Source organism: Anolis carolinensis, chromosome 2, assembly GCF_035594765.1.
Source record: "Anolis carolinensis isolate JA03-04 chromosome 2, rAnoCar3.1.pri, whole genome shotgun sequence".
In the NCBI taxonomy this organism is placed as follows: domain Eukaryota; kingdom Metazoa; phylum Chordata; class Lepidosauria; order Squamata; family Dactyloidae; genus Anolis; species Anolis carolinensis.
The window spans coordinates 81,426,364-81,452,023 of NC_085842.1; the positions used below are offsets into that span (position 1 = coordinate 81,426,364).

General features: G+C 44.1%; 1 protein-coding gene across 3 annotated transcripts in view; it reads right to left on the bottom strand.

Annotated features, from left to right (window-relative positions):
- Window positions 1-25,660, bottom strand: part of rad54l2 (RAD54 like 2) — a 122,578-nt gene that overhangs the window by 76,116 nt on the left and 20,802 nt on the right. For all 3 annotated transcript variants that reach the window (XM_003217632.4, XM_008105082.3, XM_062970069.1), the window contains exon 2: window positions 7,940-8,149. In XM_003217632.4, the coding sequence (XP_003217680.2) occupies window positions 7,940-8,093 (154 nt within the window). In that variant the 5' untranslated portion in view covers window positions 8,094-8,149. The remainder of the gene's footprint in view (window positions 1-7,939; window positions 8,150-25,660) is intronic.

Below are 25,660 nucleotides of genomic sequence, written 5' to 3' on the forward strand. Positions count from 1 at the left end.
ATCACACCTGTCTTCAGGAAAACTTCCCACACAGATCCCAAGCGTTCGTCCAGATTACCTTGCCCAACGCAATTTGCTATTGCTCCCAAACCCCATTTTATGCCAGTTACAAGTCCTCATCGCTATCAGCTGTTCTCCTCAGTCCGGGCGTTTCCTCATCACTTTCCTCATCAGAACTGAAACACCTTTGACTACGCCCCACAGCATCCCCAGCTGTGGATCCCGTCCCATCCCTCCAGCTTGTCCACGGGTCTAATCCTGAAGGTCCCCAATCGCCTTCCATACTATCATTGCCAGTGGCACCCAAATCCTCCCTCACACGAGTCCATTCCATGTCATCCTCTTCCGAGCTAACCATCTCTTCCTCCATTCTCTCAGTAAACCCCTCAAAAGAATCCTCGTCAGATGGTTCTGCAAAGATATCTCGCAGCCGCTTCCTTTCTCGCTCCTCAAGAGTATCTGACTCTCGAGGAGTCTTACGCCCAGTAGTAGAGCCATGAGGCTCAACCATAACACTATCCCCTCTCACAAAGGCCTCCTCCTCCAAAGGCGGAGAGACGGCAGTGATGTCTTCAGCTACAGCACCACGACGTCCGGAGGTATCTAACTTTAACAGAGAACGGTGGAAAACTGGATGGATTTTAAAAGTAGAAGGTAAACGCAAACGAAATGCTACGGAAGAAATCTTTTTAACAATAGGAAAGGGTCCCAAATACCGTGGCGCAAACTTTCCCCCAGCCTGTTTAATGTACTTAGAAGACAACCACACTAAATCCCCTTCTTCCAACTCTTCCCCTGCCTGCCTATGACGGTCGGCCTGAGTCTTTTGCGTTGCCTTGGCTTCCAATAGTAAACGACGGGCAACATCATGCAACGCAGCCATTTCAGAGGAACGGTACACCGGGTCAGAGGAAACCACATTGGTTGACGGCGCCACACCTCCCCGCGGATGAAAACCATAAGTCAGTTCAAATGGAGTTTGCTGACTAGACGTGTGCACAGCGTTGTTATAGGCGAACTCAGCCACCGGTAGCCACTTTACCCAAGCAGTGGGTTGATCCAAACAAAAACAACGTAAATATTGCTCCAACAACCCATTAACCCTTTCCGATTGACCATCCGTTTGTGAATGAAACGCTGAGGAGACATTCAATTTAGTACCTAAACACTCATGGAAGCGTCTCCAAAAACGTGACACAAATTGTGGAGCCCTATCAGAAATAATCACCTCAGGAGCTCCGTGCAAACGATAAATGTGTTTGGTAAACAATAAAGCCAATGTAGGGGCCGCCGGAATGGTCGAACAAGGAATAAAATGAGCCAGTTTAGAAAATAAATCCACCACCACCCAAATACATGTGTAACCCCCAGACTTAGGCAAATCAGAAATGAAATCCATGGAAATAATTTGCCATGGTCTCTCAGGAACAGGCAAAGACGACAACAACCCTCTAGGGCGCCCAACAGGCGTCTTACTCTGCTGGCAAACAGCGCAGCTATCACAAAAGCGAAGAATGTCTTGCCGCATCTTTGGCCACCAGTAGTTCCTGGTGATGAGCTGTACGGTCTTAAATCTGCCAAAATGCCCAGCCATGGGTTCGTCATGATGGGCTCTAATAACCTCCAACCTGAGTGCCCCCACCGGTACATAGACCTGTCCCCTGCGTACCAATACTCCATTCTGATCTTGCAAGTGAGGCAGTATTGTACGATTCCCTGCTGACAACAGCATGAGTTGCTCTTGAGTCCAAACATCTTCTTTCTGAGCCTCTATGATTTGATCATGTAACCCGATCTCATTTTCCACAACACATAAAGAGGCAGTAGGCAAAATGGTCTGGCACACTACCTGCTCATTAGTCTTAAACTCAGGCTTGCGAGACAATGCATCGGCCCGCAAATTTGCCTTCCCTTCCACGAATTGAACTTTGAAATTAAACCTGGAGAAAAACAAAGCCCATCGGATTTGGCGTTGGTTTAATTTCTTGGCCGTTTGCAAATGTTCCAAATTCTTGTGATCAGACCTGACCACGATTTGATGCCGCGCCCCCTCTAGCCAGTGCCGCCACACCTCAAACGCCACCTTGATTGCCAATAATTCTTTCTCCCATATGGTATAGTTTTGCTCAAATGGTGTTAGTTGCCGAGAGTAAAATCCACAGGGACGCAAAGTCCCTGATGAATCCCTTTGAGACAATACAGCCCCCAACGCATAGCTAGAAGCGTCTGCTTCTACTACGAACGGTTTGTCCACATCTGGATGTATTAGTATGTTGTCTGCCTGAAAGCTAGACTTTAATTGTAAAAACGCATCGTGAGCTTCCCGCCCCCACACAAATGGCTGTTTCTTACGCAGGAGCTGCGTTAAAGGTACCGTGAGTTTGGCAAAGTTTGGGATAAACTCCCGGTAGTAATTAGCGAATCCTAAGAACCTCTGAACATCTTTCTTAGTCTTGAGCTCTTGCCATGAGTTGACTGCGTCAACTTTATGTGGATCCATTTTGAGTTCCCTTCCTGAAACTACATGACCTAGGAACTCAACTTCAGGTACATGAAAAACGCATTTAGAAGCCTTAGCAAAAAGCCCATTAGCCCGCAGACGATGTAGTACCTGCTTAACATGCTGACGATGTTCTCTTTCATCCTTAGAAAAAATTAAGATATCATCCAAATAAATCACCACAAATTGGTCAATTAAGTCTCTAAATACATCGTTTATGAACCTTTGGAAGACCGCAGGCGCATTGCAAAGTCCGAAAGGCATTACACGGAACTCGTGGCATCCGAAACACGTGTTAAATGCCGTCTTCCATTCATCACCTTCCCGTATTCTAATCAAGTTATACGCCCCCCGCAGGTCAAGCTTGGTAAAGACCTTAGCCCCTTGCACCCTCGATAGTAATTCCGAGATTAAAGGTAGCGGGTACCTATCTCGAATGGTGTGTTTGTTAAGAACCCGGTAATCACAAACCAACCTGAGGTCTCCTGTCTTTTTGGCAACAAAGAACACAGGAGCAGCAGTTGGAGAGCTAGATGGGCGAATAAACCCCTTAGCTAAGTTCTCATCGAGGAACTCTCTCAAAGCTTGCCTTTCTGGTACTGTTAAGGCGTACAACCTTCCTGCTGGCAATTTTGCACCTTCCGCTAGTCTAATGGCGCAATCGTATGGTCTATGCGGTGGTAACTTATCCGCTTCCTTCTTACAGAATACGTCTGAGAATTCCCCATATTCAACAGGCACTCCCTCCATATCAGGCTGAGTAGGGTTTAGAGTAAAACATTCCTGCCTCCTAAAAGTTAGCTTACGCGTCACCCAGTCCACTTGAGGATTTACTAAGGCTAGCCAATCCATTCCCAGGATCACATCGTATCTTGGTAATCTCGTAATATCCCAAACAAACGTTCCCGTTACTCCCTGTACTTCCCACATTATTTCTGAGGTCTCATGGTTAACCACCCCAGTCTCCAATGGTCTCCCATCCGCTCCTTCCACCCATACGTCGCATGCTTTACGCACTACAGGAATGCCATGCTTCCTAGCAAATCCAATATCCACATATGAGACCGTAGCCCCTGAGTCCAGCAGTGCCAGAGTAGAAGCAAGTTCTTTTCCCCCAACAGATAACGAAATGGGTACAAAGACATGTTTCTTCCCCTCAGTTGACTGCTTTAAAAGCCCTAATGCGTTGGACTCACGTCGCACTAGGGCTGGCCTTTTCCCGAAAGCTGGGAAGGTTTTACATTACAATTTCTGGCGAAATGCCCAGCATTTCCACAATACAAACACAACCCCAGTTGTCTCCTACGGTTCTTTTCTGCTATAGACAGTTTTTTAAACACCCCGAGTTCCATAGGTTCGTCCCCCTTTGTCACAGGTGCCCTAGATTCAAACATAGGTGGCGCACACATTGCTCTAGACTGTTTACGGGACTCGAACCGGGCGTCCAAACGTAACACTTTAGATATTAAGGCATCCCAATTTTCTGCCGGCTCTAAGCGTGCCAATTCGTCCTGGAGGTAATCATTTAAACCAGCAGTAAACAAAAGCATAAATGCATTTTCCCCCCAGTCTAACTGATGACGGTACGAGTTAAACTTATTTAAATAATCCAAAACAGTCCCCTTTCCCTGTTTCAACCGGTACAGAGCCCAACTAGCATTCTCCGTACGGAGGGGATCCCCAAAAGTGTCAGTTAGTAATTTTTTGAAATCACTCAAATTGTCCTTGACTGGGTCATTTCCCAAAATCAAATTAGTGGCTCATTGTCCTGCGGGACCAGTCAACAAACTCAAAATAAATGCCACCTTGCTAGTGTCCGTAGGAAAAGCTTGTGCACGAAGCTGGGAAAAATAAAGTTCAATTTGTGCCAAAAAAGTTGGCAGTTTGCTCCTAGACCCATCAAAGCGTTCGGGAGTCATAACATGTCCTTTAGCTGGCTGTGCTGCTTGCGCAGCGTAAAAAGCAGCCTGTAATTGATCAAAACGAGCCTTTAACTCCTCCATCGTCTTCTTGACGTAATTAACTACTACAGAAAAACTTTTTTATGGGCGTTGGGCAATCTGTCAAAGACAGAACGCCACAAGATAAAATATAACAAAGTTTATTGGAGTTACAGAACCAAAAATGTCCGTAAAAGACAAGGGCTAGGCAAACACTGGCCTTAAAAGTAAAAAGAGACAAGAAAAACGTTCAAAAGATAAACCGGATTAAACCGGAGTTTAATCCGGGTTAAATCAAAACAGCTTGCTTCAGCCTGGGAATAAACAAACAGAAGCTGGTGAACAAAAAGTTCAAAGGAATGCAAATAATTGGCAGCAGATGCTTCTCTGCTGCCAAGAGCTATGTTTGAGTAACTTAGAGGTTACTCCTCCACACAGCAGGCAATTTCCAGATACAAACACAGCAGACGAGGGCAGATGCAGTCAGCGAAGTCCCAATCCGTTCCGAAGGTCGTAAGGCAGATACAGATGTTTGTAGTTCACCAGTTCCAACAATAGACACAGGTAGGAGAATCCGAGGCCGTAGTCAGTCAGTCCGTAAGTCCAGAGTAAGCAGATGGCGTCCGTCAAGAAGACGACGGAAGGTCAAAGCTATTAAGATTAAGCAGAGGTTGCACAACAAAAGCCCACACAATACCTCCCGCCGTCTGAGCCCAATGTCCAGGATAACTTACGTAGTCAGCAAACGAATCACACCCGTCTTCAGGAAAACTTCCCACACAGATCCCAAGCGTTCGTCCAGATTACCTTGCCCAACACAATTTGCTATTGCTCCCAAACCCCATTTTATGCCAGTTACAAGTCCTCATCGCTATCAGCTGTTCTCCTCAGTCCGGGCGTTTCCTCATCACTTTCCTCATCAGAACTGAAACACCTTTGACTACGCCCCACAGCATCCCCAGCTGTGGATCCCGTCCCATCCCTCCAGCTTGTCCACGGGTCTAATCCTGAAGGTCCCCAATCACCTTCCATACTATCATTGCCAGTGGCACCCAAATCCTCCCTCACACGAGTCCATTCCATGTCATCCTCTTCCGAGCTAACCATCTCTTCCTCCATTCTCTCAGTAAACCCCTCAAAAGAATCCTCGTCAGATGGTTCTGCAAAGATATCTCGCAGCCGCTTCCTTTCTCGCTCCTCGAGAGTATCTGACTCTCGAGGAGTCTTACGCCCACGTCTCCCAGTAGTAGAGCCATGAGGCTCAACCATAACACCTTCTGAATCGTCTGAATCTAGCTCCCTTCTGTATTTTGCAAAGAACACCTTGGCTTTGCATATCGAAGTTATCCAGTGTTTCTTACCTTTGCATAACATTAGTTCCCCTGGGAATTCCCTTCAATATCTAATATTTAATTTCTTGAAATAATCTTTTCTCCTCCCAATTATATAAATGAGGTATTCCCTGATAACAATTACGGTGTTTCCATCAATTAGTATGGGGAAATTCTAGTGTGCTTGGTAGATAGTTTCCTGAACCTTTTATCTAACAAAGGTTATGATAATATCTCTTGAGAGTTTTTTTTATTCATAATTGGAATTAATCCTGAAAGTTTGATCATGTTCAGCAGCTTCTGATTTGCCAAGTATCTCTCATGTTATTCCTATTATCAGGCGTTCAATTTCCATAATCTCTTGGGAATTCCTCTTCTTTTTGTGCAAACTCAATTCTTTGTATGTGGGTCTAATTAATCGTGAATCTCTTTTAGATTTATCTCCAGCTGTTCCCCCTTAATCTCTCGCAGTTCTTGTTTTTCTTTTATATCCGAAACCATGTTCAACATTCGTTTATTTCTTTTCTCATCTCATACTGCCCTTCTTCAAGTCTTTTAGTCCTTTGATTTGGGACTAAAGGGTTTGTTGAATATTTATCATTTCTTTATTTCTTTATTTCTTAAAATGGCTCAGGATTATAAAAAATCAATGAATTACATATAAAAACTCTGTAAAGTTAGTAAAATGTTTAGTGATCTAACTAATGATGGACAACTGTGACCTGGTATAAAATAATTATGAGAAAATGTGGCCATTATAAGGTCTGATCTGGCCAAGTGGTCAAAACAAGAACTATCACCACTGGGCCATATAGCGTCAATAAAAAATAAATGTCCTCCCCAAAATTATATATTTATTTGAAAATGTATCAATATTACTAAATGACAACTACCTTAAAAATTGGAACAAGGACAACTTAAAGTTTATCTGGAATGGGGAAAAAACACAAATAAAATTAAAGTATCTACAGGGCACAAAAGAGAGGGGGGATTGGCTCTTAAATTTGAATCTATATTATGAAGCAGCAGCACTATGTTGGGTTAAAGAGTAGATCACCTTAGAAAAGAAAAAAAACAACTAATGCTGGAAGGATATGATCTGAAATTTGGGTGGTACACCTATTTAGTAGACAGAAAAAAAGGAAACTAATAAAATAAGAAATATTCTTTTTAGAATATAGATTAAACAAAGATCCAAATATATTTTGAAAATCCCAAATTGGACATCACTACAGAAAGCATTTCATAAATCACAATACAAAAATACATCCTGGCTGACATATAAAAACCTACTGAAAACAGGCAATAATAAGAAACTACTAAAATCCCTATTGAAACTCCAAAGCAATGGGCACTGATCTCCTGGTTCCAAAGTTTTCAAATTCAACAGAGATGACAAGATGATCACAAGGTGGGTATTCAAGAAGCAGATACAGAACTATATGTACAACTGCAAAGAAAAGACAAACTGATTGCTAGAATCTACAAAGTATTACTAAAAAAAAACCACACAGAAGAAGATCAAGTAAAAGATCACATGACTAAATGAGCACAAAACACTGGACATAATACTAAAATGAGTATATGGGAATACATGTGGAAAAGAGGGATAAAATTCATTCACAACTATGGCCTCAATGAGAATTTTTATAAGATAATGCATCATTGGTATATGATGCCAGAACAACTAGCTAAAATCCAGTCTAGGAGAAATAATATTTGTTGATCCAATAGTTGGCTCCTTTTACCATATGTGGTATATGCCCACAAATTAAAAAATATTTGACCAAAAAACACAAAATAATGGTGTTCACAGAAAAGGTGTTCACAGTGCATAGTATAATGTAACTGGTACCCTCATAAGCACAAACTTCTTTCAAATACCATTGTCAGACTTGGAACTTTCCTAGCAGATCCAGAGCTCTACAGCTCTGTCCTACTTATCAAAGCTAAAATATTATTTTAGCTACAGTAGTGCAAGCACCAATCCAGTGTTGTGCTTTCCCATTATATAATTTACTGACTAAAATGTTCCAAAACCAGTACAAATACAAATTTCAGAGTGAACAAATCTGTCTCTGCATAAAATCAAAGAATTCATTCACCAGATTTAACAGTTCAAGGAAGCTCATACAAGTAAAGTATTGATTCCCTGATTTGCTACTCACCATTCTCATCCAGCAAGTCTTCCTCGTCGTCACCATCATTGTCCTCTTCCATTGCTTCCTCCTCCTCTTCCTCCTCCTCTTCCTCTTCCATATCCTCCTGCTCCAAGTCCGGGTCAACATCCGGATCACTCCCTGAGATTGACTCGTCCGACATGATTCCCAGTGGCACTCCTTGTGCATTACCTGCTCATGATCTATGTTAAGGCAGCCCTGCAATACATGAAAATGCAATTGGGGGAGATTAAAAATCAAGTAAAAACTGTGCTCAGCTCTCATAGCTGCTAACTAGGATTTTTTAGGAGCACAAGATGTCTTTAAAAAGTGGTAACCATATTGATTTAAAAGAATTAAGAAGAAATTCGATTTTACTTTAATTGCCTTTTGGAAATAAAAGCTGACAATGTAACAGTACAACCAGAATCCAAGAGCAATCTAAACATTTATGCACTTCCATGATGGAATCAAACATGAAACTGATACAAAGCCATGCTCACTTAAATTAAATCATCCAATATGGGGTTGCCTTAAAATAGAAGAAAACTTGAGGGCATACAGCAACAAAGCATAGAGTGATTAATATTTTGTAATATATAGACAGAGTTGTGTATCAGTTTGAGCACTATGACTCTGGAAACCAGGGTTTAAATCTCCACTCAGCCATAGAAATCTAGTGTACAAGTCACTCCCTCTCAGCCTCAACAGAAAGCAAGAGCAAACCCTCTCTGTACCGATTTTTTTTAAAGGTGATAGTTTCACCTTTATTCAGAAACAGCTTGAAGGTATATAACAACTACCAAATGCAGTAGAAATGCAGTGAATGAATACCCATAAACCCTTTTGTCAACATTTAAATATTTATCTCACACACTACCTGACTGCATCTTTAATGGGATAAAGATATAATTTACCATAGCATGCATCCAGCCATGACAGAAGCCTACTGCAAAGCCCTGAATAACTTGAATGTTATTTATATTTATGTAGTTAGCAATGTAAATGCACACCTCAGTATTGCTTCTTTAACAGAAACTTTGCCACCAGAGGCAGGAAAAGCACAGAAAGAACATGGATAGGCTCCTCTACCACAAAGATCAAGGGCAGTTCAACATTTTTCTTCAAACGTTTTTTATCAAAAACTAACAACATGGAGGAAAATCACCAGGTCAGGAGAGTCCTGAATGAGAAAAAGCAAGCAAGCTGTTTCTTCTTAAAAGCACTTGGAAGCTTCTTCCAGGGATGATTTTCCTTTCTTTCACCAGCCTCCACTTTTCTTATAATTTCCATTTTGGGAGTAAAACTTAATTGATTAGGCAGGCATATCTGCTTTTCCCTCTGCCTTGCTGTTCACACATGATCAGTAAGTGATTCTGGAAACAATTGCTGTTGACCTTGGCTGTTGTAGGGAGACACATTCACATGCGGTAGGAGGTCAGAACCCTGCTACTAGAGCCTGGATGTGGCTCTGAGTTTCAGGGTCACTGACATTGATAAGACACCTGCGGCTCAGGGCTCGGAGAAGAAACGGCTGCTGGACTTGGCGGGGAATTTGCGCGGGGTTTTGCTGAGCGGGAAGAGACTTTTCAAATGAGGGGGAGGGTATATAAAGGATGGTTGGCCGGAGCCTCCCATTCTTGGCTTTTTTGATGTTCATGTTTCCTACAGTAAAAGTTTCTGGTGATAACACAGAGAGTCTCGTGTGTTCATTCAGGAGCGGCTGTGGTGAGCTGACACTAAGCCAAGAATACGGACACCATCCCGCTGTAGCGGTGAGGTGTAACATGCAAGTGGAGGATGAAGAGCTCTTGGGCGCAGGAGGAGGAAGGTCGGAAAGGGCCACTCCCGAGCCGGACGCTGAGTTCCACCAGCTGGCGGCCCTGGCGTCATCCACCGCTTATGCCCAGCCAAATGGGGTAACCCAGAGGCGTGGAGTGGTGCGGGGAGACAGCACCGGAGGAGAGGAAGGTTCACCTTCCCCAGGCCCACAAAGGATGGTGTTTCTGGAGGAGAGGATGTCGGCGATGGAGACCACCCTGGCAGTGATGTCGAGGGCGATGGAGCGCCTGGCGTTTTTGGCGGAGCCAGAGAGAGGAAGGGAACTTCGGGCTGGCTCAATGTGGGACGTGAGTGTGGGAAGCAGCCAGGGCTTTGCAGACCTCCCAGCACCGAAGGGAAGGGAAATGCGAAAGGAGCCCGGCGCCCGGCCCAAGACCCAAACAAGCCTGACGCGGGTGGAGGAGAGTGACGACGAAGGGGAAAAACCTCCGAGAATCCCAGCTACGCTCCCAGCTGAGACCCTGGTGCCCCTGGCGAATGCCGGGCGTGGCACAGGGCCAAGAGAAGCAGCAGCGGGGCCCACTGGTCCGCAAGGGGGCTTGCGACGGGCGGAGAATTGGGGATTGCCACCACAGGGACCCCTACCGAGACGAGAGGAACTAAGGATCGAGTTTGGGGGAGAGTCCTCTGAACTTGATTTTTTCCTGACCACGGTGAGGGGCTATATGGAGGACAATGCTCACACTTTTAGAACGGAATCCAGCCGGATACGGGCCATTGGTGCAGTGTTGAAGAGGGGAGCGGCCAGCTGGTACGTTCAGCTGCACGCGCGGCGCGACCCATGTCTGGGGTCACTCCGACGCTTTATGGGGGCCCTGGAGACCCGTTTCCGAGATCCACTGGAGCAGATCCGGGCGAGGGAGAAGTTGAAGACCGTCTCCCAGGGGCAGAGGTCGGTATCTGAGTATGCGGAGGAGTTCCAATGCCTCGCCGAAAAGGTGCCGGAATGGTCTGCAGTAACAAAGATAGAACTCTTCAAAGAGGGTCTCAGGCGGGAGATCCTCTCCTGGGCGGTGCATCGTGATGAGCCTGACACACTGCGCGGATGGATTCAGCTGGCGGGGCGCGTCGAGACATCGCTGGCCCAGGCGAGGAGGCACCGAGGAGGGCTACAGCAGCGGCCGCAGATGAAAGAGGGGAGCCGGAAGGAGGGATCAACCCCAGCCGGGAGGAGAACGGAGCCGACAGGGAACGTGAGCGCCAGCAGGAGTGGCTGCTTCGTGTGCGGCCGGTTGGGCCACAGGGCTGCCGAGTGCTGGCAGAGAAAAGGGGAAGGCGGAGGCCAGCCCAAACCCAGAGCCGTGGCAGGAAAACGCGCCAAGGAAGAACCACCGATGAGGCACCACTCGGGGGGGTTGGTAAGTCAGGACAAAGCTATGATAGTGGTCCCCATTCAGCTTGAAAATGGCAGCAAACAAGCAACCTGCAAAGCATTTGTGGATTGTGGATGTTCCAGGAACATCATCTCCCCTGAATTAGCCGAGGGATTGGGATGCGAAAGAACGAACCTAGAATCCCCAATAGCTTTTTCGCAGTTGGACGGATCCACAGCATCGGGATCGTTAGCTAAGTACAGTGCCGAAGATGTAAAGTGTAAGATAGGGAGTTGGGAAGGAAAGGTGTCATTTGTGATATCACAAATAGCCAGCTATAATGTTATACTAGGCATGCCGTGGCTGGGGCAGGCCAACCCGCAAATCAACTGGGAGGATAAGAGCATGATCTTCAGGATGAATTTGGAAGAAGGGAGCCAGGAAGTTGAGAGGGAGCCAGGGAAAAGGGGGGAGGAAGACTCTATCAGAATAGCAGAACTGGCAGATAAATTACCCCCAGAGTATCGGGATTTTGTGGACGTGTTTGATGAGAAGGAAGCAGACAATTTCCCACCGAAGCGGAGAGTTGAAGTGAAAATAGAGCTAGTCCCAGGAGCAGAGCTTCCCAAGGCAAAAATATACCCGATGTCAGCTAGGGAAAAGGAGGAACTGAGAAAGTACATTGATAAAAACCTAGCGAGGGGTTTCATAGAGCCTTCAAATTCCCCTCTAGGGGCGCCTGTGTTGTTCAGGCGGAAAAAGGACCAAACGCTGAGGCTCTGCATTGACTACAGGGGCCTAAATGCAATCAGTACTGTAAATAAATACCCCCTACCCTTAGTGAAGGACTTGATCGCCCAGTTATCGGAAGGACAGATATTCACTAAATTGGACTTAATTGAGGCCTACCATAAATTGCAGATCAAACCAGAGGACAGGTGGAAGACGGCCTTCTCCTGCGCATTCGGATTATTCAATTATCGTGTGCTCCCCTTCGGTTTGTGCGGGGGAGGGGCCGCGTTCATGCAATTAATCAACGAAGTGTTGCATCCATTGTTGTACAAGGGAGTCTTTATTTTTTTAGATGACATATTGATAATGTCTCGAACTAAGGAGCAACACGTAGAACTAGTCAGGGAAGTCCTACAAAAGTTGAGGGAAGCGAAACTGTATGCGAAGCTTGCCAAGTGCGAGTTCAATAAAGACCAGATAGACTTTCTGGGGTATAGGATTTCCTCCCAGGGAGTGGCGATGGACCCTGCGAAGGTGGAAGACGTGAGGGGGTGGGAAGCCCCCAAAACACGGAAGCAGCTGCAATCCTTCCTAGGGTTCGCAAACTTCTATAGAACATTTATCAAGGACTTTGCGCGCCTCACTTTGCCATTAACGGATTTGTTAAAAACTAAAGGCAGGGGAGAAACAGCCAAAGTGAAGGCCCCAGGGGCCAAACTGACATGGACAATAGAATGCCAGGAAGCTTTCGAAGCCCTTAAAAAGCGTTTTACTGAGGAACCTGTCCTACAGCACCCTGATATGTCTAAAGCCTTTGTACTACATTGCGATGCGTCAGACCGGGCATATGGGGCAGTTCTGCTGCAGAAAGACGAGGGGGGGAACCTGAAGCCATGTGGCTATCTGTCAAAAAAGTTTAGCGATACAGAAAAAAACTGGCCGATTTGGGAGAGAGAAGCCTTAGCGATTCTAAAAGCACTAGAGTGCTGGAGACACTTTCTGGAAGGAAGTGGAACACCGTTTGAGGTGTGGACTGATCATAGAAATTTACAGTATCTAAGATCCCCTCGTAAACTATCAGCGAAGCAAATTAGATGGGCCCAATATTTCAGCCGTTTTGATTTCAGACTCAGATTCTTCCAGGGGAAACATAACATACTCGCTGACGCTCTCTCTCGGATGCCTCAGCACGGGGGAGGAATTCAGGAATCTGAAGGGAGCCTGTTCCTAGATAAGCAGTGGGGCCTGGCAGTACTAACTCGAGCACAAGCGGCCAAAGAAAACAAACGTACTGCCATTTCCACGGGGGGAGGAGAAATATGGGAGGAAGAGTTGAAGCGAGCGTATGGAATGGACAAATGGTTACAAACTAACAAAGAAAAGGGAGAATTGTGTGGGGATTTGGTGTTTGTAAATAAGAAATTGTATATTCCTGAATGTTTAAGACGAGAAATGTTAAGGAAGTGCCACGATAACAAGGGTGCGGGTCATCTAGGCCCCACCAGGACTATTAAACTGTTGGCCAAACAATGCTGGTGGCCCGGAATGAGGAAAGACGCCAGGGGGTACGTCACGCAGTGTGAATTATGTGCAGAGGGAAAAACACCACCGGGGAAGCCCCAGGGGCTATTGCAGAAGGTGGTGGAGCCCATGAGGCCATGGGAATGCGTGGCCATGGATTTTGTAGGCGAACTACCCCCCAGCAGAGGCCACAGATACATTTGGACAATATTGGACCTATTCTCAAAACAGGCACACTTTGTGGCCCTGCCAAAACTCCCCTCAGCTGAAAAACTTGCTGATTTGTATGTGAAGCATGTATATCGCCTACATGGGTGTCCCGACAAAATAATTAGCGACCGGGGAGTCCAGTTTACTGCAAAATTTTGGGGAAAATTCTTACAGCTGTTAGGAGCAGAAAGGAACCTGAGCTCGGCTTTTCATCCCGCAACCAACGGGGGAGTCGAACGCACCCAACAAACACTGTGCCAATTCTTGAGGATGTACACCAATTATAGACAGGATGATTGGGCGGACCTTCTACCGTTTGCTGAGATGGCTTTTAACGGGGCCGTACATTCGGCCACAGGTCGTGCCCCATTCGAAATAGTATACGGACAGGAGGTGGCACCTTTCCCCAGGCTACCCGAGTGGAAGGAAGGAGAGGGCCAGACCGACGAGGAATGGCCGGCCAAAATTAAGCAAGGGTGGCAGACCGTGGTGGAGGCATTGCGGGAAACACAAAAGAAGTACAAGCTCTTTGCCGATCGTAGGCGCCGAGAGGGGGACAAATTGGGCGAAGGGGATCTGGTTTGGCTGAGCACAAAAAACCTGAAATTGGGGTTCCCATCTAAAAAATTGGCTCCACGCTATATAGGGCCGTTCAGGGTAGCAAAAAGAATAAACGAAGTGACCTATGAGCTGAGGCTACCCAAGGACCTAGGAAAGGTACACCCGGTATTCCATTGCAGCCTGTTAAAAAAGTATAAAGGAACTCTGGACAGCGGAGAACAATAGTTGTGTTTAATCTTTTCCTTCCAGGACGAAGGGGAGGAGGACGCCATGTCAGAACCCTGCTACTAGAGCCTGGATGTGGCTCTGAGTTTCAGGGTCACTGACATTGATAAGACACCTGCGGCTCAGGGCTCGGAGAAGAAACGGCTGCTGGACTTGGCGGGGAATTTGCGCGGGGTTTTGCTGAGCGGGAAGAGACTTTTCAAATGAGGGGGAGGGTATATAAAGGATGGTTGGCCGGAGCCTCCCATTCTTGGCTTTTTTGATGTTCATGTTTCCTACAGTAAAAGTTTCTGGTGATAACACAGAGAGTCTCGTGTGTTCATTCAGGAGCGGCTGTGGTGAGCTGACAGTAAAATACTATTCTTTCCCATCTCAAGCTTTATTATATTGTTAACTGCTGACATGGTGCTGAAATATGCCAACATGCTATTGAAAGACTGTTTCTCCAGCCCTCCTTCATTATACTCCCAAAGCTGATTCTGCTAAATAAACTTCCAGGTAGACTGCGGACACAGAGAAAGCATGGTGGTTGGGAGAGCATAAAAAGACTTTGTGAAAAACAGCTTCTTGATCAGGGGCTTTGTTAACAAGGTATGTCTGTATCTTAAGGATTATCACAAACTCCACCAAAAACTTCATTTAGGAAATGTTCAACTTTCTAAAGCTGAGGAAGTGACAATGTTTCCAAAGATTTATTCCAAAACTTTATACTGCATAGCTGCCAAATGGTTCTTCAGATCACAAAGAGCACATGCCAGTCTTGTCCGTGCTACAAAAATAGAAAAAGAGAACCCTATCTACAATATAAAAGTACACTGTGGGCTCTGATGGTATTATTACTGATAAAAGAGCTGTCTTTCAGGGACTGAGTCCACTATGAGCTGTTTCTTTTTTATAAACTTTTTGTTATTTAAATCATGGGTTAATACATCATCAATTTTAACTAAAGAGCAATATAGACCCTAATGCAGTATGCTACCTACAATGTCGAGATCTATACTGAGTCTACACATGTTTTGTCACTCATCCAAATTTGCACAAGATAACATCTTTCCAGTTCATGATTTGTTTTCTCCAGATTTTGTACAAGCACAAGAACTACTAGGTACAAATCAAAAGTGATGTCAGCAGGAGTCAAGATGCCTACAGCTCTTGGTCCCTTTTGTGTGAGTCAGAGGTGAGAATAATGTGGACCCACTAGACATCATTGGATTGCAGTACCCATCATCCCTCACCACTGCTTTTCATCCTAGACCAATGATGGGCAACCTTTTGCACTTGGTGTGTCAAAATTCACCAAAAAACCTAGCATGACTTGGGTGGTGTGTCACTTTGAGAAAAAAAACAATAATTTCGCAATATGTATAGTTTAAATAACAAAAATGTATAATTGTAATATATACGTAACTATATTTAATAAATCAAAAACTATTTACTACAATTATTTCCATGTACAACAATCTATGGTACCTCTTGCAGTTTCCACGCTGATTTCTCTCTATTCTGGTTTCAATGTAGTCATGAATAATGAATAATATAATAATAATATAATGGTAATAATATGATAATATACTACAATAATAATAGAATAATAATAGAATGATATAATATATATAAAAATGTAATGTGCATAATTCCCATGGAGTAAACAAGAAAACCACTGGACCAAATCACACCAAATTTGGCTACAAAAGACATAGTCATCCAATCAATCTGCAGGCAGCAGCGTGTCAGCAAAAATGGCTAGGCGTGTCAGTGCTGACACGCGTATCATAGGTTGGCCATCACTGTCCTAGACTATGCAGCTTGCATTCTTTCCAGTGGCATGGTGTCAACACTTCTGTGAAGATTTTGATCCTGCAAACAACAATAAACTAATAGTTTTTTTAAAAAATCAATAGTTTCCACTGTTATTTCTTTCTTCTTAACAGTTTAATTAATCTTTGAGATCAATGAATTCAAAGAATTTTTCAAAGATCAACTGCTAACAATAGCATATAAGAAGTAGAAAGTGCAAGTCTGCAAGTCTACAAACATATACTGATTCCTTGTATTTTATCCAGCCTATGAGATTTCCCATTCATAGAATCATAGAATAGTAGAGTTGGAAGAGACCTCATGAGCCATCCAGTCCAACCCCCCGCTAAGAAGCAGGAAATCGCATTCATAGCACCCCCGACAGAGGGCCATCCAGCCTCTGCTTAAAAGCCTCCAAAGAAGGAGCCTCCACCACAGCCCGGGGGAGAGAGTTCCACTGTCGAACAGCTCTCACAGTGAGGAAGTTCTTCCTGATGTTCAGGTGGAATCTCCTTTCTTGTAGTTTGAAGCCATTGTTCCGTGTCCGTTTCCATGGTTTTGGAAAAAAAAGCACAACCTTTTTAGAGATTGCAACCTTTTGGAAAACCAGAATTTTCATAACCTTTTGGAGAAAAATGGAATTCACAACCATTTGAAAATCATAGTCTTTTGTAAAATTATGATCTTTCAGAGAAGAGCCAAAAACTCATTTATGTAAAAGCTTCTATTCAGTGGTATATAACCACATGTACTTAAAATAATAGAATCATAGAGTTGGAAGAGACCTCATGGACCCCAGTCCAATCCCCTGCAAGAAGCAGGAAAATCTCATTCAAAGCACCCCCGACAGATGGCCATCCAGCCTCTGCTTAAAAGCGTCCAAAGAAGGAGCCTCCACCACACTCCGGGGCAGAGAGTTCCACTGCTGAACCACTCTCACAGTGAGGAAGTTCTTCCCAATGTTCAGGTGGAATCTCCTTTCCTGTAGTTTGATGCTGTTCCACGTCTTAGTCTCCAGGGCAGCAGAAAACAAGCTTGCTCCCTCCTCCCTATGACTTCCCTTCACGTATTTGTACATGGCTATCATGTCTCCTCTCAGCCTTCTCTTCTGCAGGCTAAACATGCCCAGCTCTTTAAGCTGCTCCTCATAGGGCTTGTTCTCCGGACCCTTAATCATTTTAGTCGCCCTCCTCTGGACGCTTTCCAGCTTGTCAACATCTCCCTTCAACTGCGGTGCCCAAAATTGGACACAGTATTCCAGGTGTGGTCTGACCAAGGCAGAATAGAGGGGGAGCATGACTTCCCTGGATCTAGATGCTATACCCCTATTGATGCAGGCCAGAATCAGAGCAGGTACAGAAAGAGTGAAAAAGAAGTAACAAGAAATACAGAAGGTAAAAAAGGGAGACCAAGGAAGAATCAAGGGAGCCTGTCACAAAAAAAAACCGATGCTAAATTTTGATGTTTATTTTTCTCAACCTTTTTTTAAAACTAGCTTGAAGGCCCGGCGGTGCCCGGGTCATTTGAGAATGGTTTTATTTGTCTTTCAATGTTACGGTATGTATTCTGTTTGGAGTGGGTGAATTCCCAGAATCATAGGTCAATCCACCCCCCCAAACCCTGCCAGTATGAAAAGTTGGCTATTTTTGGCCTGTGTACCAAGTGTGGCCCAGATCTGTCATTGGCTGGTCATCGCCTGGCTGTAGTGCTCTCTGGATGGGAGTGAACTACTACAACTCCCAGAGTCCCAAGGCAATTGCCCCAAAACATCTGTCAGTATCCACAGCAGGCAATGTTCAGTCTGTGTGCCAAGTTTGGTCCAGATCCGTCATTGGGTAGGTTTAGTGGTCTTTGGATGCAGGTGAACTACAACTCCCAAAATAAAGGCCCATTCCCAAAAACACCCTGCAGTATGTTATGAGGTCCTGGTCTATTGTCGGTGGGGGTCACTGTTTCTCTGGATGCAGGTGAACTATAACTCCCTTTTCCCCAAAGTTGTCCAATATGTTCTATTGGTTATGGGGCTCTGTGTGCCAAGTGTGGTCTTGGTCCATCATTGGTAGGTACAAATAGATTTTACAGATTATAATGGAATTCATACTCAACTTATATCAACTTATACTGAAGTATTGCTTACTGTGTCACTCTCCAGTTAGCTTGGTAAACTCTCACAACTCAGTAGTCAAAGGGTTAAATAAAAACTCTCTTCCTGAAAAGATTAAATAACCCTTTCAAGAAACTGGATGAAACAATAAATCAACTCACTCTGCACGCCCATCCCAATCCTAGTAGCTGCCCTCTTTTCAGTTACATAAGTAGTGCTTCTCTAGAGGGCTTCCAGCCAGCTTGGCAAACTTTAGATATACAACATTAATACTGCACCACAGGCAGGTAAGAATTACAGACATTAGCCTGTCCTCATTTCTCACACAAGTCTGACCCAGTTCAGAAACATCCATCAAGGAGAGTTACATAATATACAAAGCTAACACCCGTCTCTCTGGCTTTATGACTAGGTTATTACAACCTGCCCCTATTCAACACTAAAAGCATGCTGTTACTACCTAATCAATGGAGGTACAACTTGTTTCAAATGAAGAGATTACCTCCATTAATTACAATATGTCTAGACTGCCATGCCCTGTTATTTTTAAAAAACATATTATTACAGGAAAATACACACAAAGATTGCATTTTACATGTCTTGAAAGTGCTTCAATATTACAAAGAAAGGAACATTTCCAGAATATTAGAATTCCATGATTTTTATTTGGAAAACAGTGTTCCCTAACTACTTTGTGGTTCACTTTTTGCGGATTCGCTGTTTTGCGGTTTTTCAATAAACTTTAAAAGAATATTATAAATCATAAAAAATTGCAATTTACAGCCTAAGGAAAGGAGGAAGGCGAAGCTGAAGGGGAAAAAGGAGCCCAAGTGCCAATGGGAGAAGGAGGCTATTTAGCAACACACGATTAGGTGATAAAGACTTAAAATAGTGTATAACTACTAAAATAATGTATAAATATATAGCGTCACTACTTCGCGGATTTTCACTTATTGTGGATGGTCCTGGAACCTAACCCCTGCAGTAAGTGAGGGAACACTGTACTCCAAAATAAGTGGAATACCCTGACAGAATCTACATGGGAAACAGAGTAAAACACAAAGAAAACGCTAATCATTGCCTGTAAATGAAAAGGAAATTCATTTTTCACCATTGGTGTTAAGAGATCCCTTTGTATTCATTGCAAAAAAAAGGAAAGCTATTGTATAAACATCAGCGTCATAAGCATGGTGATCTCTAACAATTCTATCCTGTATCATTCAGAAGCAGTTTTAGTGTGCTTCTGAAAATAGGTAAGCTACATTTTCCTATTTTGGTTGTGCTTGTTGGCCAAGCAAAGGTTGTAATTACTACTCCTTCTTCCCTGGTCATGTTTTCTGACAATAACGCAAGTCAGAACACTGTGTCTGACTTCAAAACTTGAATGGAAGTAAGCCATAGTGAGTGGATTTGTGAAAGCCAGGGGAACCATGGCCTTCCCATCATTGTTGAATTACCATTCCATCATGGCTTATCTATGATCAGGGCCAATAGCAATGGCATCTACTAAGGTCTAGAAAGGGCCACAAGTTTCCAAGATCTGCTATACTTAAAGATAAAGCTTTCTTCATGGCAAGCATGTTTTTAAATCCACGCAATACTTTTATTTTTAACATTCTGTTTATTCCATTTTGGGAAAAAGCAACTGTAATGTACACAGTCACACCAAGAACATGTCATCAACAGTATTACCACTGTCAATATAAAGACAGACATTTGAACAGATCTGAATGCAGTGTACTCCTTAAATACAGCAAGCAATCAGCTTGAGCGAAAGCCTAATCCTATGAGGTTTTTTTATACTGTCAAGTAAGTGTGTTTTCCCATTCCTATTTTATGACAATATTCAATGAAGATTATAAAACAGAGTAATGAACCAGAGCCTTTTAGTATCTCAGAAAGCTGGAGAGGGCTTGTGCCAAGAGGGGCAGAGTCCAAGGAATGCAGGTTGGTTCAACAAAAAATGTTTTATTTATAAACACCTTTATAGGTAGTAACTAGAACTTAAACTGGGGCCCAATCTGAGCTTCTAGTCAAATTAGCTGGATATGCTTTGTAGTGGGCACAAGAAGACAGAAGCCATAGAACCATTTTATATATCAGCTGTGGATTCTCAACTACAATATTTCTGGGTAATTGTCCCAGTGCTCAATACAGTGAATCATCTTTGGGGTAACAATAATTACACCCAAAGATTGGAAATTCTAGTTTCTGTATCGTATCAAAAACACAGCAAGCTAACTAAACTTTTGCAAGTGAATAGGTTCAACCATAAAGACAACTACCGGTTAGGCAGAATATTATAAGCTATGTGTGCAGGTAACTGTGAATATTGGGTTAGTTTATCAAAATATGTTGTTACTGCTCTCGCAGAGGGAAGATCTTATCTTTTATCAGGAAGCCATCCTCACTGTAGGGGAATAAACTCATGTTACACTTTCCCTAAATCAACCGAGCTCAAACAAGACTACTAACAGAATGTGAGAACACAGTGTGAAAAAGCAATTCACACAAAATGGGTTTCCCATATTTTTACTTACTCAGTTTTACTCAGTAAGATTTTCCCAATATTCCTTTTTGTAAATGATCTTAACACCAGTATGGGGATATGAAACCCTGGAACAAAATTTGAAAGGGGGGGATTCCCATCTTGTGCCCCTCCTCCAAGTAGATTAGAAAGGTTTTGCTGACTTTCTCTCTTTTCCAATTATTATCAGAAAAGGAATAATTCAGAAGGTGGGGGGATGAGTCTTTGTCTTCTCCAGTATATGTGGGCAGATGTGCAGTTTTCCCTGGTGAGTCTAAGGACAGAAATGGATATAGCTGCATTTATCATTCATCACATCCATCTCATTTCTAAAATCTATCATCCAGAGGAACAAAAGAAGTTACAGTGGGGGGAAAATATTTAGTTAGATACCAATTGTACAAGTTCTCCCACTTAAAAAGATGAGAGAGGCCTGTAATTGACATCATAGGTAGACCTCAACTATGAGAGACAACATGAGAAAACACATCCAGAAAATCACCTTGTCTGATTTTTCACGAATTTATTTGTAAATTATGGTGGAAAATAAGTATTTGGTCACCTACAAACAAGCAAGATTTCTGGGTCTCACAGACCTGTAACTTCTTAAAGAGGTTCCTCTGTCCTCCACTCTGTAGTAATGGCACCTATTTGAACTTATTATCAGTATAAAAGACAACTGTCCACAACCTCAAGCAGTCACACTCCAAACTCCACTCTGGTGAAGACCAAAGAGCTGTCCAAGGACACCAGAAACAACATTGTTGCCCTACACTAGACTGGGAAGACTGAATCTGCAAAAGGCAAGCAGCTTGGTGTGAAGAAATCAACTGTGGAAGCAATAATGAGAAAATGGAAGAGATATAAGACCACTAATAATCTCCCTCAATCTGAGGCTCCACGCAAGATCTCACCCTGTGGGGTCAAAATGATCACAAGAACAGTGAGCAAAATCCCAGAACCACAAGGGGGAACCTAGTGAATGACCTGCAAAGAACTGGGACCAACGTAGCAAAGGCTACCATCAGTAACACACTACGCCGCCAGGGACTCAGATTCTTCAGTGCCAGACGTGTCCCCTGCTTAAGCCAGTGCATGTCCGGGGCCAACTGAAATTTGCTAGAGAGCATTTGGATGATCCAGAAGAGTACTGAGAGAATGTCATATGGTCAGAAACACAACTTGTCGTGTTTGGAGGAGAAAGAATGCTGAGTTGCATCCAAAGAACACCATACCTACTGTGAAGCATGGAGGTGGCAACATCATGCTTTGGGGCTGTTTCTCTGCAAAGGGACCAGGGCGACTGATCCATACACATGAAAGAATGAATGGGGCCATGTATCGAGAGATTTTGTGTGCAAACCTCCTTCCATCAGCAAGGGCGCTGACAATGAAACGTGGCTGGGTCTTTCAGCATGACAATGATCCCAAGCATACCACCAGGGCAATGAAGGAGTGGCTTCATAAGAAGCATTTCAAGGTCCTGGAGTGGCCTAGCCAGTCTCCAGATCTCAACCCTATAGAAAACCTTTGGAAGGAGTTGAAAGTCCGTGTTGCCCAGCGACAGCCCCAAAACATCACTGCTCTTGAGGAGATCTGCATGGAGGAATGGGCCAACATACCAGTAACAGTGTGTGTCAACCTTGTGAGGATTTACAGAAAACATTTGACCTCTCTCATTGCCAATAAATGATATATAACAAAGTATTGAGATGAACTTTTGTTGTGGACCAAATACTTATTTTCCATAATTTGCAAATAAATTCGTGAAAAATCAGACAATGTGATTTTCTGGATGTGTTTCCTCATGCTGTCTCTCATAGTTGAGGTCTGCCTATGATGTCAATTACAGACCTCTCTCATCTTTTTAAGTGGGAGAACTTGTACAATTGGTATCTGACTAAGTACTTCTTTTTCCCCCACTGTATTTCTATCAAGCCAAGATTATGAATCTGTCCAAAGCTTAAGACCCACTAGTGGAAAAAATACTGAGCTATCTAATATAGGGGACTGGTAATTTTCTCTCACCAGTGTGCCATGGATGGGTACCATATTTGTTGACTAATTACAACTGTTGCTTTCTTTCCCCCCAAAAAACTCATTGGAACACCACATTAGGTAAAACAGTTTTACATTAACTGGCAGCTGCTCTCCAGGCTTTCAAACTGTTTCCTCGCTACAAATACTTAATGTTGGTACACATTGAAATTGGGGTCTCTTGTATATAAAGCATGCACTCTAAACTATGACTTTTCCCATTGTGCAGTACAGTGCAAGACAGTGTGGGATAGATGTGCTACCAAGGACAGAAGTCACAAGAATAGATAAAATCCCATCAAAAAGATGAATACTGGGTCACTTACTAGGTAGTAACTTACCATAGGGTGCATTCATACAAAATGATGGAACATCGGTTTATAAGTACAATAGTGCCCAGTATCCATGAGAGATATGTTCCAAGTGCCCCACCCTATGGATACTTGAAATAGGTGGTAATAATGACCCCTACATTTTGTCTACACTTGAACTGACTACACTTCTGTTCATGGGCCTCTCTGGGTGCTCTAGTGCTGTTCTATGATAAGCTTGGACCAAAACAATAACATAGAATCACTGTAGAAGTCCTAAAGATCCCTAGAAACACTTTTGGGAGGAATATTTTTGAGAGCATGAGAAAGCGAAACTGTAGATATTGAGTCCATGGAAAAAAAGGCACATACTTTATCTTCTATAATCCCTATATACCCTACTGCTACAACATATTTTCAACTTATTGGTTACTTGTAGAACATTAAATGTCATTCTCTATTCTGGTTTACAAAATTATTATAACAAAAGTTTCAGTCTGCTGCAGCTTTTCTACAAGAGACCTGAGGATTCCATCCAGCTTTGCTGTCTCTGGACTACTTGTGAGTAGGCAGAAGCCCTAGGCCCATTCCAAGTGGGTGTGACTCAGTAACCTCCAAGCAGGGAGAAGCTATAAAAGCTGAGTCACACTAGGCCTGGTAAGGCTTCAGTCTGCTGCAGCTTTTCTACAAGAAACCTGAGAATTCCATCCAGCTTTGCTGTCTCTGGACTACTTGTGAGTAGGCAGAAGCCCTAGGCCCATTCCTAGTGGTGGTGGTGGTGGTGGTGGAGTCAACGAGGTCGGCATGATCTGCTGAGAGGTCCGACCGGGTCCTTGTGCGGGCATTGTCATCATTCATGCTGATGGTAGCGTGGGAGATACAGGGTTTGGGGTGCTGTGTGGCCCTGACCTGCGATTCTGCCCATCGGATTGCATATTTCTCAGCAAGGCAAAGCATCGGCTGCACTTTAGGCACTTCGCAAAGGGATTTACCACCAACCAGGACTTTACTTCATCTTGCTCTACCTTACTACCAGCACCTTACCCCACCGTATCCTGTCAAATAGATACTCTATTCCATCCAAAGGCATGTCATTCCATCAAATAGGTATCGGTTGTGAAGTCCTGCCCTATTGAACTGCGGCCTGCTAAATTTTTAAAGACCAAATGCTCAAGCACTTTAGGTGGGACAGTGTTGTTAGCACTAAGGCACTTTCAGAATACAGGGCGGATACTATTAAGCACTTTCCATTAGAACTGAACTGCTGCATTCTGGCACCTTGCCGGAATGGGGTTTGGGGGTACTGTTTTGCAGTGGCTCCAGTCCTTTTTGGAGGGTCGTTCCCAGATGGTGTCACTGGGGGACACCTGGTCAACCCCACAACCATTGATTTGTGGGGTCCCGCAGGGTTCAGTATTGTCCCCCATGTTGTCCAACATATACATGAAACTGCTGGGAGAGATCATCCGGAGTTTCGGGGTGCAGTGTCATCTGTATGCAGATGATGTCCAACTCTGTCACTCCTTTCCACCTGTCACTAAGGAGGCTGTTCAGGTCCTGAACCAGTGTCTGGCTGCTGTGTCGGACTGGATGAGGGCGAACAAAGTGAAACTCAACCCAGACAAGATGGAGGTCCTCATGGTCAGTCGTAGGGCCAAACAGGGAATGGGGTTACAGCCTGTGTTGGACAGGGTTGCACTCCCCCTGAAGACACAGGTTCGCAGTCTGCGGGTTCTCCTTGACTCATCGCTGAGCCTGGAACCCCAGGTTTCGGCAGTGGCCAGGGGAGCCTTCGCACAACTCAGACTTGTGCACCAGCTGCGCCCGTTCCTTGGGAAGTCTGACTTGGGCACAGTGGTCCACACTTTAGTTACATCCCGTTTAGACTACTGCAACGCTCTCTATGTGGGGTTGCCTTTGAAGACGGCCCGGAAGCTTCAACTAGTACAACGAGCGGCAGCCAGATTAATAACTGGGGCGGCTTATAGGGAGCGTACCACCCCCCTACTAAGCCAGCTCCACTGGCTGCCGATATGCTACCAAGCCCAATTCAAGGTGCTGGTTTTGACCTAAAAAGCCCTTAACAGTTCTGGCCCAATTTACTTGTCCAAACGTATCTCCTCCTATAAGCCAGAAAGATCCCTAAGGTCATCTGGTGAGACCCTGCTCTCAGTCCCGCCTGCCTCACAAGTACGGCTGGTGGGAATGAGGGACAGGGCCTTTTCAATGGTGGATCCCCGACTGTGGAACACCCTCCCCAGAGATATACGGCAAGCCCCAACCCTTCTGAGTTTTAGAAAAGCCCTGAAAACATGGCTATGTGCCCAGGCTTTCAATGATTAAATGATAAAGACAACCCTGAATGACTTATGGCCACAGTACGAGGATATAGGATGAATGGACTTTAACTATATGTTTTATATTTTTATATTGTTTTAAGTCTTGTAATTGGATTTTATTCATTGCTATGTTTTAAATGTGTGTAGGCATCAAATTATTGCCAATTGTGTATGCCGTCCTGAGTCCCTTCGGGTGAGAAGGGCGGGATAT